Consider the following 14,090-nt stretch of genomic DNA (forward strand, 5'->3'; position numbering starts at 1 on the left):
GGAAAATGAATTAAAAAATCTCCCGATGATTGCTAAAACCATCAAAACAGGTTGGTGCGGGACGGATTTGACTTGAAATCCTTCATAACCCACCATTTGACAGGAAAAGGTTGAGAATTTTCCAACCAAATCCACATATTAGGCGATGGCAGGAGCAGACGAAGCCATTTTGTAGTTATAATTAACGTGTAAGAACGAATTAAACATTATAGCTCAATAGTATTTGGATTCGACCTAGAAAGTCTATGCTGACAGATCAGCTTCCCCCGATATGCCAGATCCAATGGTCCAGAGACTCCTTTGCACATCAAAATCATTTGTTGTGCCAAAGAACCTCGGACCGTCGAATTGCCATTCAAGCACTCTGCCCCGAAGGGCAGCATAAACTATCCCTGTTCGACTAAACATACTCAACCTATTTTCCAACAGCTTAACTAGCAATAACCCAAGTAACTCTATTCACATGCTTCATTCTTAATGGCCCAAAATAACGGATGAAAAATGGTTTTTTCAAATGTAAGCAACATATTAATATTATTTTATTTTATTTTATTTTTACATTTTAGGATTGTAATTTTTGCATAGGGTCCAACACAACTATCACCCTCCTACAAAGAAAACAAAATTGGATTGGATTAATTAAATTTGAACATAACAGGACCCCCGAACACTATGGTACTTTTTTTTTTTTTTTTTTTTAATTTATTCCCAATAATGAATTAGGTAGCTTTCCAAGTATTATTTTTTAATAGTTATCATACATTTGTTTTATTAATTACATTATGTCATATTATATAGATTAAAAGGAAAGCCCCGCCAACTGTCCTTGTATTTTAATTTTCACCAAAACCAGAGGCATACCTCTTACCTCCAATCCTATATAACCTCAATTTTCTCCAACTATTGGATCCCCAGTTTTAATCAGCTCAATCAAATCATATTTGCCCCCAAAAATTAAAAAAAAAATGTTGTCGGTGTAGTATAATTTGGCCGCATTGTTTGGCTCCGGCAGATACTTCGGCGGTGGCAAAAGAACACTGCGGGGGGAACGGTGGCCGGCCGGACGCCATCCGACGTGTCCACCAGGCCATGTGGCAGAGAAGGTGGGCTCAAAGTTGTAAACGATTTATAGGGCAGGCCACGTATTACAACCAGCCAGGGTTTAAAAGGCTATTGGCCCAGGCCGAGGAAGAGTACAGGGTTTCGCTTAATTATTGGGCCTATATATAATCCATTCCACTGCGATGAGGCTGCTTTGAGGAAATTATCAGTTATTTGTCTCATCACCACCCACTCGGCCACATTCTGTCAGCTTTAATGAACTTGAAAGGGAATTGTGAAATGGGCTTCCGAAGCAATCTTGAGTTTTGGATCACGAACCCCTTTTGCGTTGAGATTTATAAATTAAAAGTCCTTTTGCTGGTTTTAATAAACCCAGCAAAAGATAGCCACTGCCCACATAATCGTCCAAATTTCGTATTTTTTGGATAATTTTATATATTTCTTCATCCGTTCATTACGTGTAAGCAGATTATATATGGCTCGTTCTAATCGAGAAAAGGAAAGAAGAAAGTCAAAGAAGATCACCATGATAATGAGAATGAGAAAGCCACGACCCAGCTCTAATCTTGCGAGCCCCGTGTCCTAAAGATGTGAAATTGACGGCTGAGTGATCATAAATTTATTGTCCCATTTCAAAATTCTTGTTTAACTATTAGTTACATTCGAATTCAAGTTCTATCATCGCGGTAAACGCCGTTCAATATTTGGATTTTCGACCAGTTTCCACGTCATAGGTTGGCAGCAATTTAGAAACCAGTAATGGGGCGAATCGTCATCAAGGGATCAAGAAGAATCGCCCGAGCTGCGTGCAGCAGAATCATTTGCTGCGTCAACTGGAGCCCTCCCTCCTCTGCGGAAGGTCGTTTCTCTCTTCTTTCTGATCCCTCAGACTAAATTGGTGCCAATTCACTCTCTGAAGGTGATTATTGCAAAGATGAGATTTTTTTATTCTTGAAAGTTCTTTATGTGACTATGTATTTCCCCACGACAAGGAGATAGATCTCCGTTATTTGGTGGACTTTTTCTTTTTATTTTTGCCTGCTGACATTCTAGGAATGTCATTCCGTAGTTGTGCGGAATGGAAGACAGTAAAATCCATTTAGCAAACTGATTAAACTTTATATGGGAAGTTGTGTTTCTTGAATAAAAAGTTTACATCTTTTTTATTATTTTTTGGGTAGAGGGTGAATAATTTTGAGTTAACATTAAGATGATCGTTTATTGTTTAATTATCGGATGATTTTGAAAAGATGATTCTACTGATTAAGTGTATTGTAAAAAGATCAATGAGAATGCTGAATGTTTGCAAGTATCATGCCATGAATGCTGAATGTTTGCAAGTTTTTCATACTTTGCCCAAGCAGACGCTGGTTTGTTTCATTCACCTCATATATTTACCTAACTGAGGTGTTAACCAATTTATTTCAGAAATGTTTTGAGTTGAGTTCTTGATTAACTTGGAATCTGGCTATACGGTAGCTTCTAAGGAGTTATCCATTGTCTGTTTAGTCATCCGGGCTCGGCAATAGTTGGACTTTGTTTTTTCCTACGGATGAAAATGGCGGTGAATTAGGATTGACTTCTTGAGAGGTTACCACAAAATGTTGTGGAAGAACAGTTGCCTGTCGACATATTGCAACAATTTAATACGAATTTTTTTGTAAGACATGTTCCGAGGCTGGATTTCCAGTGAATTTGGCAATTTGAGCTGAGCGACGATGATTGTAAGATTGGGTGTTCATTATCCGCCCCGTGAGGTTCTAAAGGCGTCCGTTTTGCTTTGTTTGATATTCTCCATGGGATTCTAGGACATTGAAGTTGAATATGGGGAAGAGTAAAAGGGGATGCAGTCTTCCGGATATTTCTCACTTGTTATTATCAGCTGTTGTAATCAATGTTGTGGAGGGTGATCATAATTTGGATTTTTGGGATTCCGTATGATTCTGACCTGGATTATTCAGCTTATGGCTACAAAAATTCAAGCAGGGGCTTTTAGAAGACTGTACCACATCTCGCAGATTGCTTAGGACACAGTTTGTCCATTCAAGACTTTGCTACCGTGTCACCCATGAGGTAATCACGTTGCCTAAATTACAGATATGTTACATAGCGTTCTCGATATTTCCAAGAAACATATTTGTATAAACTTGTTTTTTTTTCTGATTCCCCAGCCTACAACAAATTATGTCAAACTGTTTCTTCTTATTCGTTTGTTATTATTAGGAGAGAATCCAATTGGTAAGTGGGGGTGAGATCAAGGAAGACTGGATTTCCTTAATGTGATTAGGGAGATTTTTGTACTTATAGAAAAAGTATACGTAAAATTTTGACAGTTGTTTTCGCTTCAGGATGACGACCCATCCCTTGTCACCCCCACATTTACTTCCCCAAACAAATAGTATGTAGAGGTTCCTTTCTTTGTATTGGAATTCGTGCACTTTATAATCGTTGTGAGGACAAAATTTTTATCCCTGCAGGCTTTAATATATATTATATTGTTTCTCTAGTTTTACATTCACTTTGGTATTTTGTTGTTCGACAATAAATTTGTTTGTAATTTTACCGATTGTAGGACAAAATCAGAGTCATCATGCTCTTTTCTGCTGAAGATAACGCCTCATCAACAAGTCTCCGAGACTAGCCCTTTTAACTTCTGGACGGGCTTGGGCAATCTCGCCTTACCGTGAGAAGGTCCTGTATATGAAGAAATATCAAAAGCTTGCTTTTCCCAGTGATGATACCGATGTGAAGAACGAGAACCCCATAATATAGGTTTGTTCCACTATCATTTTTTGATCTTGCATAACATTCTGTCCAGTACTTCCTGTCAGTACTTCTAGCGTAGTAAGAAACATTTCAAAAAAATTAATGCGTTTTTGGGTCTGTGCCCTTCATATCCTTAAATTTTATTAAATAAATTCCAGTGTTTTAACAGATAAAAGATAATTGTAATTTATATATGAAAGTCTGGTTTCTTATGTGAATATGCATAAAAATATTACCCCTCTATGTCTTGACTAGTTGGCTTGTGATATTACTGATGTATTTTTTAAGCCGGTGATCCAGAGTTCACCAGACATTTTAATATGGATGTCTTTTGTAAACAACATTCAGATCGTCTCTACATGGAAAAGGGCTGAACCGGTTTTGGTCAAATGTCGAAGGCTACATGGTCCATTACTAGTGCTGATTTCTGCTTGTGAGGATGCATGCAGCGCTAGGAGATGGATCATCGGTGCACTTACTCATCAGGGTTTTGAAAACAAGGAATTATTTTATGGAAATTCTGGAAGTTTGTACACTTTAAGTCCAGTCTTTCATTCATTAACATCTTCCGGTGAGTCAGTGAGCTGCAAATTAGTTTGATGATACTATTACATGTCTTGGAATTTAGATTCTTTGGGTTCATCAGATTAAGACAAGTATATCACTATTTTTCACAGGAAAGGAGAAAAATTTGGTCTATAGCCATTTGCATCCGACTGGTAGAATGTATGATGCTCATTCAAAACCGGTGGGAATTGCATTTGGCGGATCCATTGGAAACGAAAGAATATTCATGGATGAGGATTTTGCTAGAGTTACTATACGCCACCATGCTGTTGATAAAACTTATCAACACGGTGCACTATTTCCAGATCAGGTATAATTTATCAGGAATTTGATTGATGGAACATGTTTCAAAAAATAATGTTCATCCCTGCTGGCAGCCTCCCCCATGTTCTTGTGCAATGAATGTTTATATAATTTCTTGGTAGTAATGGTTGTCCTGCTGTTTTGTGTGGTTGCTTATTTTTGTACAATGTTTTGAATTACATCCCGTTATAATTTTTGATACAGCTGCAAACACTCGATCATATACTTACAATTAGGTCAATGGTTTATGATTACTCTACTAGTGATTACTAAAGAGGGAAAACTTACCCGTGGAATATAAATTTGTGAACGCTCAGGGGTTCTTGCCGGTTGAAGGTACAGTTTTTGAAGTAGAGGTATGGGGATTAGGGGGCACGACAGCCAGACAAATTCAAGATTCATACAAAAACAGAGAAAATCTCTTTACACAGCAAAGGCGGAAGGTAAACTATTACATCAGAGAGGTCAATAATCTGAATTAAACAACGTGCGAGATTTTGGTGACATTTGACCATTACTTTGATCGAAATTTTGGCAGGTGGACCTGAAAACATTTGCCAACTGGGAAGATTCACCAGAGAAGTTGATGATGGACATGATGTCGAATCCTCACGCAGTCAAGAGGGAAGAACGATGAATGAACTTCTCGATCGTGATAATGTTGTCAAAAATAATCATCCAGCGTTGTGTATATTTTCACTGTTGTGTTAATAATACTTATAGTACTCACTACTCAGTTTTGATCACATATTCAATAAATCATTCGCACATTTGTTGTGCTGATATATAGATCATTGCAATTTTATGGCCTTCCAATTAAGGATCATCAAAATATCGTTTATTTATGTTACGTACACTCGAATCTGCGAACCTCACGAAGAAGTTGTCTTAAAAACCTATCGAATATAGCTTCAAATCTACCATTTTTATAACGACAATATGCAACATAACTTATTTTGGTCTCTTGGTACAATTTTTTTTTTTTTTTTTTCTTTTCCAATTTACTGAAATACATTTTACAAGAACTAACTTGCTATATACAGCCATCTTTAATTCATGATATCACATTAAGTAATAATGTTTAAAACCATTAATGTCGTGTACTAAGATCATTTCACTTTTTTCACATCAACAAAATGAATGAAAAATCCCTTTGTTTCAGCAGCTAGTATGTATAATGGGCATGCGTTGTCTTGGTTATCAGAGTAGAAATTTGTTCAAGTCTTCAAGATTAACATCACATCAATCATAATATTCTTAATTGCTTTGGTCATTGGAACAAACTTTTGAATCCAATGCACTAAAAACATATCAGCAAGAAGAAAAAAAGAAGAAGAAGAAGAAATAATCCATATGGAGTATGAATACTCCAACCAGATAACATTTCTCTGAAAATAGGGACCAAATGAAGATCATATTGCAAGGACTCCAATAATCTGCCCATGACAGGTAAAAAATGAAAGCTTTATTAAGTAAATAATAAACTCAAACTCGAAGGAGTAGACCTTGAAATTGCATCTCTTTATATATCATCCGAATCTCTAGCCAATTCAGTAGCTGATTTAAGGCCAGAATCTCTTTATTGCTACTTCTCTTCTGCTTTTCTTGGCTGCAAATTCGGAAAAAAAGACACAAAAAAATAGATTAATTTTCCACAATCATGTCACGCTTTGCATAAAGGTTATTGATTTATGTTATAAAAAGCCCAAACCTGAATCCAAACAAACCAAAGAAAAGAATTTTACCCAAGAAATTTTCGCACACCAAGTGCTCACCAAATTGTCCATCAAAATCTTATCTACCACAACTTGTTTCCAATCCCGCTCCAAAGGAAACCCACCCAATAAACAAAAATCAGAACACAAGAACAAATATCCCATCACCTTAATTCCAGTAAACGGTTGACGGATCTCCTCTTCGGGGATAACGACCGGCCACTTCTCATTGGCTTCGCGAAACATCTGCTCAGTCTCGAGAAACTGGCCCTTCTCGAGAATCAAGTTGCGGATTTGTTGCGCTGGAGTGGAGGTAGCTTCGAAGGTCTCCTCGACGCCATTGACGAAAGTTACAGTAATCTTGGGCGGGAAATCGTCGGTGCGGCGCTTGACCTGTACCTGGCAACTGGGGTTGGATTCTTTGGCCTTGCGAGCGTTACATTGAGCCAAGAACTCCATGCACGAGGCTATGCGTGGGTCTAGCGCGTTAAACTCGATCCTCACCTTGGACAAAAATTTCAACATTTTCTTCTCTTTCTCTCCGAATGGTTCAGCGAGCCCAGAAGAAGCTGTAAGCATTTGAAACCTCGGTTTCTTATATTTATTATTATATCTTTTTTAATATTTTGATCGATAAACATAATTATTTCTTATGATTTAATTAATTTTTAAAAAAAATATTGATAAAAACGACGATGATAAATTATATAAAATAAATTAAAAATCAGTAGTGGTAAAGTGTTAAAAATTTCAAAATTAACCATAACAGTATATTTCTAACTGAAAGATTTTAAAAAAAAATTCAGAAAATTTGAAAATATTATAATTTTATTTTAAATATAAATATGTCAAAATTTTGTTTAGAAACCCAATTTATTCCTTATTCTATGGAATATATATTTTTATAAAAAACAATCCAAATCATACGGAATAAATTGATTGACTTTTATATATATATATATAGATATATATATAATATCATACGGAATAAATTGATTGACTTATATGTTTTAAAAAAAAAAGAAAAAAATTTACTATTTTTGAATTAATCAAACCTATTTTTCTATAAGTAGAAACTTAAATATATAACTGAAATTATTAAAATCATTTACGAACGTTGTCTTATGGATTGTTTGTAATTATTAAAAAAAGTGATTGTTAAATTTTGACTTAAAAAAATAACTTGTGTATTTCTTATACCAAAATTATACGTTTAATTAAAATCCAAAAACTAATTACATAGTGATTATGATTTCCAAAAGTGATTCTAATAAAAAGATCAATGTTAAAATCAATCTAATCACTTATTTATCAAACACTACCCAACTTCAATTTTAAAATTTTACATTTATTTACAAACACTACCGACTTTTAATTTTCTTTACTTTCTTATAATTTATAAATTTAATCAATTCTATAAAAATATAATCTTTTGCAAACATTCCTTTAGACAAGGACTGAGATTTTAGAAAATTCCACGTCCAATCAAACCACAGTAAAAACGAATACAATGACAAAAAAAATATACAAAACCAATAAATTTTAGTACTTCACAAAGATAAAGAAGCCCAAAACAAAATGAGTCCGTAACCCCCAGCTTAAAATTATACAGAGGTGGTAGCTCAATGTTTCCGACTTGAACTAAACAAAAATAAATAAATTCATCCACATGAATTTTGATTCTATTGCAAAGATGAAAAAATGAGCAAGAAATTAAACATCACTCGATAGACTCATGAAGATGAATGCATGTTCACTGCTCAAGTACCAGTAATCTCTCTGTCAATTTTAACCCTCTTGGCACTTTGAACTTCCGGAACACCACCCATCCTTTGTTGGGACGACACATCGTGCTGATATTGGCAATTAGCTCCATTCCTGCAACCCCTTGCGCTGTTAAAAAAGATGCAAGGCTTCATTATCTTCTGTTTCGAGTCTTTCAATTTTGCCACATGCGTTGGCTCTTGACTTGTCCCCAGAGGCTGGTTGCTTTGATTTGCAAATTGAGGCACACTTTCCCGTCTTTCTTCTCCATGCTGCTGAATGAGGTTCTTGTAATAATTAGCGTCCTTCACCAAGGGAACACCCGGCGAAGGTGCTGGCATTATTACATCCGGTACAGAAGGCCGTAGATTCCTGATTGGTGGGTAAAAAGGTACACTTGCTGTCGCCGTTGAAGGGGGGATGATTTCTGGTCTTGAAAGGTGAGCAGAGAGTGGTTCTCTTCTATCAATGGCAAAGTTGACAGAATCAAATGAATTCTTGGGTGGAGACCTTAAATTGGGCGTGTACTGTGTACTGGTAGATGGTGCATTATGCACTCCAATGGATGGCAGATTCTGCAAGCTGTATGACGGCAGGTTAGATGTATGAGATGATGGCATAAGTTGTGTACTGGATGTTGTACCAGGTTGTCCTCCGATGACTGGCTGACACTGAAACTTGGAGGAGGGCATGTTAGGCATTCCAGATGATGGTGTATTCTGCGAACTGGAATATGTAGCATGGTTTGTCAAGAGTTGCTCGACGGTTTTTGGATTGCTGAGAATTTTCAGAAGCAACTCCCGGTCGATCAGATTATTTTGATCTCCATTTGACAAGATAGTTGTCAAGGCAGCCTGTGCAGCAGAGACGACATCGGGCTCAACATCGGTAGATAAAATTCCATTTGTGACACTGCCATGAGATGAAATTAACGAATGGGATGACTGCTGGGGATGTGAACTTGTGAGGTTGTTGTTGGTTGCCACAGAGGTAAATGTTGTGTTATCCAATGCAGCGTCCTCATCTTCAATTGGTATGAGAGGAATCACAGGAGTATTTTGATTATTGGCAATTGAGTCTTCAGCACACACTAATGAGGAAGGGCTGATGAAAGATAGAAGTTTAATGATTCATGCAAAAAACAAAGGAACATGGAAACATCAAAGATCAATCATCAACTAATTATCGTACTTTGGAGGAATAGCTGAGGGGCGTGGATACACGGCTTCTAGAACTCTCATTTCTCGTTGATTCTGGGCCTTAATTTCTGTGCTCTCTTCCCCGGCAACCACTGCCCATTCACTATTCACTTCAAACTGCGAAGAATAGAAATGTGAGATTCAGAAGAACACAATAATCCCACATCCCTGGCACAAACGAGCACTACTCACATGCAAACACTCCAGTGACCATCAACAATGCAAGAACACAACTACACGAGTGCGTGCGATCTACTTAATCTCTCCCTCCTCTATGTTACTCACTTGAGGAGAGGGTTGACGGTTCTATCGAGGAATCAAGGCTTAATAAGTCAACTGTCATAGGCTACGACAATGTAAACACAAAATATGCACTTTGAATCCAAATTCAACTCTGAGCTCACAACACATTGAAGATTTATGATTGAAATACGGATCAATAAGTACAACATATTCCACAAGCCAACACCATATCACTATACATAAGTTAGTGAAACTATACAGGAAATCACATGGAGGACTTAATAAAGATGATCCTAAGTTAGAGGATCCCAGCTTCAACCCTCCCAACTCAAATTTAAAACAGAACAAATAGTCCCGTGGAACATGAAAAAGAGTATATTCATCCTTAAAGATAATGGTTTAGCAAATATATGGAGAAAGTCAATGACAAAAATGGTAGACTTACTCTTGGAGGCAATCTCCATGGAACTAGGGGTACTTGAGACAGATTAACTCTCCAAAGATTTGCAGGCTGGACACCTTCAAAGCCTGGAGGTAAATTGTCATCAGTTCCTGTATCCCCGGACTGGTCGGGCCACTGTGTCTTGGCCTGAAGGTGATCTTGTGTTCCCAATCCCACTTGTGATGGAGATTCTTCCGACAAAAACAACCTTACCTACCAAAAGGACGGCACAAGTCTATTACATAGCAATTTAGGATGAGAATGAGTAAATCTGTAACTCAACTACTATTATAATGGACAATGTTAATAACAGGGCTTGATTGATAATTTTCACCTGTGAGTGCCTAGGGTATTTGTACATTTTTTTATTATTATTATTAGCGAATTCATTTTATTGGTGGGAAAAAAACAATGAAAAGCTCAATAATAATAAATAAACTGTATACAAAGTCTACAGGCTACTTTAACAATGAGAAGATAGAGTAGAAACTACTAGTTTCAACTTTTAACAGAGAAAATAACTGTAGACCTACAATAAGCAAGTAGCACCAGATACAAAGACCAAGGGCAGATATATATGCACGTTCCAACAAAGTGGACAAATAAACAAATCACATCACTAAAAGTCCAACAATTGAGTCCACACTCAAATCTGGTACATACTTTTCACACCTTCCCACACACATAGAGCCAACAACACAGAATTTCATACATAATTGATGAAAGACGGATGAAATATTACAAATGAATGTGTGAGAATAGCACATTCGCAAGGATATGCATGTGAAGTAAGGACTAAGGAGCCACGCAACTGTAAAGCACTTCACGTTACAGTAATATCACAAATGAAAGAAAGATTTCACACTCTCCTAGAGACGCACAATTATTGTCAATGTCATTACTCATTAGCCATGCAGGAGATGCTGGAGCCAGACATCAATTTGACTCCGATCAAATTTGAGCACGAGAAATCGATATGCTTCTTCCAGGATGAAATGATAGGATATTGCAAATCCAGCATAAATCCAGAATACAGCAACAAAAGAAACACCCAAAAGCAAAGAATTCTCAAAGGCAATCACGAATCAAGTGAATGTGAAGTACAGGAACATAGGGGGCTAACTGATTATATTTTTACTATACATCTCCCGTAGAGTAGTGTGTTACGTTGTCTCTTAAAATCTATAGTTGATTATTCCTTCTGGACCATATAGCAACAGATTTGGAAAGAAAAGGAAGTGAAAAAAATGAAGCTTCATTTACTTGGAAAACTTCCCGCAAAACTTCTGGACCATGTTTAATTCAACTTGCTTTTGTATTAACCATCAAAAGGATGGCAAAGGTCTATCACTAGTCCTGCCACATGCTGCTTAACATCCCCTCAGCTCATCTTTGTTCTTCATTAAAATTGCAGCGAAAAATGGAAGAGAAAAAAAACAAGTCACCTGGAGTGCTCCACAGAGCACCATTTTCGCGCCATTATGTCAATGACATGACTCAAATAAAATTTCATTTACTGTTTCCAAACAAAGTTCTATATTTGTCACCTATTCAACTTTATTCCCTGATGTCCTCTATTGATAGAAAGACTTGGAACTTCCCAACTACCCCAAACCAGACACTTGTCAGTCTTGTCCACAAACTAAATAGAATAATAGATTAAGACTTGCACCTGGTAAACTCTAGTCTAATCTTCATTATCCATAAAAAGTTCCACCAAAAATCATAATTATTACAATTTCCTTTCATTTGTATGCCAACACTCAAGTACAATGTTTCAACGAAAACAAGGCGCCAATTAGCCATCAATATACTAGGTGTGCCCCCAGGAACTGAACTAAATCAACATATGCACTAAGCAGCACTATTTATTAGTACATTTCTTTCATTTGTCAACCACATAAAATTCGATATAAAAAACTAAACAAGACATAACAATCTGGAGTCAGTAGATGAAACAGACAAACAGCCTTCCTAGATACTTGAAATTAGTTTGTTAATCTTGTATCCAAAACTGTCAGTAAAAAAAATGCCTCTTTTTAACACAACTACCTCAGAAGAGTTTTGTGCTGTCCCCACTATTTTCACCTCAAATTCCATATACTAAAATTTTAAGATGGAGGTTGCAATAATTAGCTACCTGAATCCTACATATAAACATCTCGTAATCATTAACAATCGCTTAAGGAAATATATTTACTTGTATCAACACTCGATAATGAATCAATGATGAACGGAACATATCCATTTCACTTTCAGGCCATTTCAGCAAGAATGTCCCTTTATTTCCAAAGTTTGGTTAAGTTCAGATGGAATTGAAATGAAATTTAATCCATTTAGTGGGCTTTAATAATGTCCCAATCAAATAATTAAGCAAATTGTTGAAATTAACATTTTATCCGATTGGCGTCTGTCGCGGATCAACAGAACATACAGATTGCATTATTCGAGAATCATTTTCGATCAACTTTTAATTATATATTTTTTAAGTTCAGAAACGTCAATACATTCCCTTTGTGGATAACTATACCATAAAATTAGTTAAAAGCAATCATTCAACAAGACGAAGTAACTGAAAAATCTTGACAAGATTTACCTGACAAAGATTAACATCTGAAGCCCAAGAGACCCTTTTCGATTTCTGCGATCCTCCCATTTTTTTCACGAATAAATTAATTGGATTCGAAAGATATATGGATATGTCTTTTAAAAATTCAATCGATATTTGCAATCAAAACCCAACTTCCGATTTAGCAATCACTTATACAACACAGATTTAGGATTAAATTAAATCGATTGCTTTTCAATTGTGTGCAACCATACATTGGAAACAGAGATACGAAGAAGAGAATCGGAGACGACGGGGGAGTACGGGGAGAGTAGAAATACAAAGAAAACCCTAGATCCTCTAAGCTACTTTTTCTCCCTTTTGCCCATTTGCTCTTTTCCCGTCAATTTATTACGCCATCGGATCCTTGCGTGCCATTTATATACTTATGACTTGTTTGTATGACATGCTCTAGTAGTGCGCGTGGTTGGTTAGCTACGGAAAAACTTCTTTTCGACTTTTTTTTTTCTTTTTATTCAACATAGCACATATATGTAAAAATAAAATAAAAATTAAAAACCCTTTCAAAAAAATATATAAAAATAAAAAAATAAAACGATGATGAAATAACTTGAAGGAAAAATTACATTTTTAGTCTTGTAAGTTGGCCTGATTTTGATTTTAGTCTTATAATTTTTCAAAGTTTGATTTTAGTCCAATAAGCTGGATTTTTGTTTGGGTTTTGGTCATTTTTCATCGAAAATCACTAAAGCAATCGAATGTTACTTGTTTGACTTCGATGTTCTCCTATAAGACTCGTGTGATTAGAATTAGGTTTATATTACACATTAAAATATACCTAATGAAAAATAAACAAAACGAGAAGTTTTTTTCTCCGATTTGTAAATATTGGGTGTCGTTTTTTTTTCTTTTTTTCCCCTTTATTTTGGCGTAATAGATTTTAGTTTGTGTAACATATTGTTAATTCTTGTCAAATGAGTCATATATGAGAATATCGATGTCAAATAAGTAATATTCGATTGATTTAGTGATTTTCGATGAAAAAAGGACCAAATCCAAAAAAGATCCAAGTTACTTTACTAAAACCAAACTTTGAAAAGTTATAGGACTAAAACCAAAATCAGACCAACTTACAGGACTAAAATTATAATTTTTTCTAATTTAAATTTTGTGAGACATAATATTTTAAATTTAACTATATATCAACACTTAAAATTAGAATTGATTTTTCACCTGATTCGTCAAATTACTTCCCTTATTACTCTTAAATTCTCATTTAAATATTATTTTCATATGGCAATTACTATTTGATATTATTCCAGATGAAAAAACACTTTGTAATAATTTTTTTAAAAAAAATATCTTGACCATGTTATCTTACAACCAAACAGCATTTACGATTTAAAAATAATTGAGAGCTTTGAAGTTTGTATAAATTTTTTTTTTAAAAGTCAAATAAG

At 35.6% G+C, this 14,090-nt stretch overlaps 2 protein-coding genes and 1 pseudogene across 2 annotated transcripts; 1 reads left to right on the forward strand and 2 right to left on the reverse strand.

Moving 5' to 3' along the window:
- Positions 1–1,837: 1,837 nt before the first annotated feature.
- LOC140861900 (uncharacterized) lies at positions 1,838–5,432 on the forward strand (annotated as a pseudogene).
- Positions 5,433–6,266: 834 nt separating this feature from the next.
- LOC140867599 (uncharacterized) lies at positions 6,267–6,983 on the reverse strand. The gene is made up of 2 exons (XM_073272664.1): positions 6,582–6,983; positions 6,267–6,307 (listed from the first exon to the last, which is right to left on the reverse strand). Exons 1-2 carry the CDS (start codon positions 6,936–6,938, stop codon positions 6,284–6,286), a joined length of 381 nt encoding a protein of 126 aa, XP_073128765.1. The 5' UTR covers positions 6,939–6,983; the 3' UTR covers positions 6,267–6,283.
- A 1,090-nt stretch (positions 6,984–8,073) lies between these two features.
- Positions 8,074–13,003, reverse strand: LOC140863546 (zinc finger CCCH domain-containing protein 6-like). Its single transcript, XM_073267050.1, has 4 exons — positions 12,658–13,003; positions 10,065–10,274; positions 9,369–9,493; positions 8,074–9,281 (listed from the first exon to the last, which is right to left on the reverse strand). The coding sequence occupies exons 1-4, from the start codon at positions 12,715–12,717 to the stop codon at positions 8,174–8,176; spliced, it is 1,503 nt and encodes a 500-aa protein (XP_073123151.1). The 5' UTR covers positions 12,718–13,003; the 3' UTR covers positions 8,074–8,173.
- Positions 13,004–14,090: the final 1,087 nt, after the last annotated feature.

This window comes from Henckelia pumila, chromosome 4 (assembly GCF_033568475.1).
Source record: "Henckelia pumila isolate YLH828 chromosome 4, ASM3356847v2, whole genome shotgun sequence".
Classification (NCBI taxonomy): Eukaryota; Viridiplantae; Streptophyta; class Magnoliopsida; order Lamiales; family Gesneriaceae; genus Henckelia; species Henckelia pumila.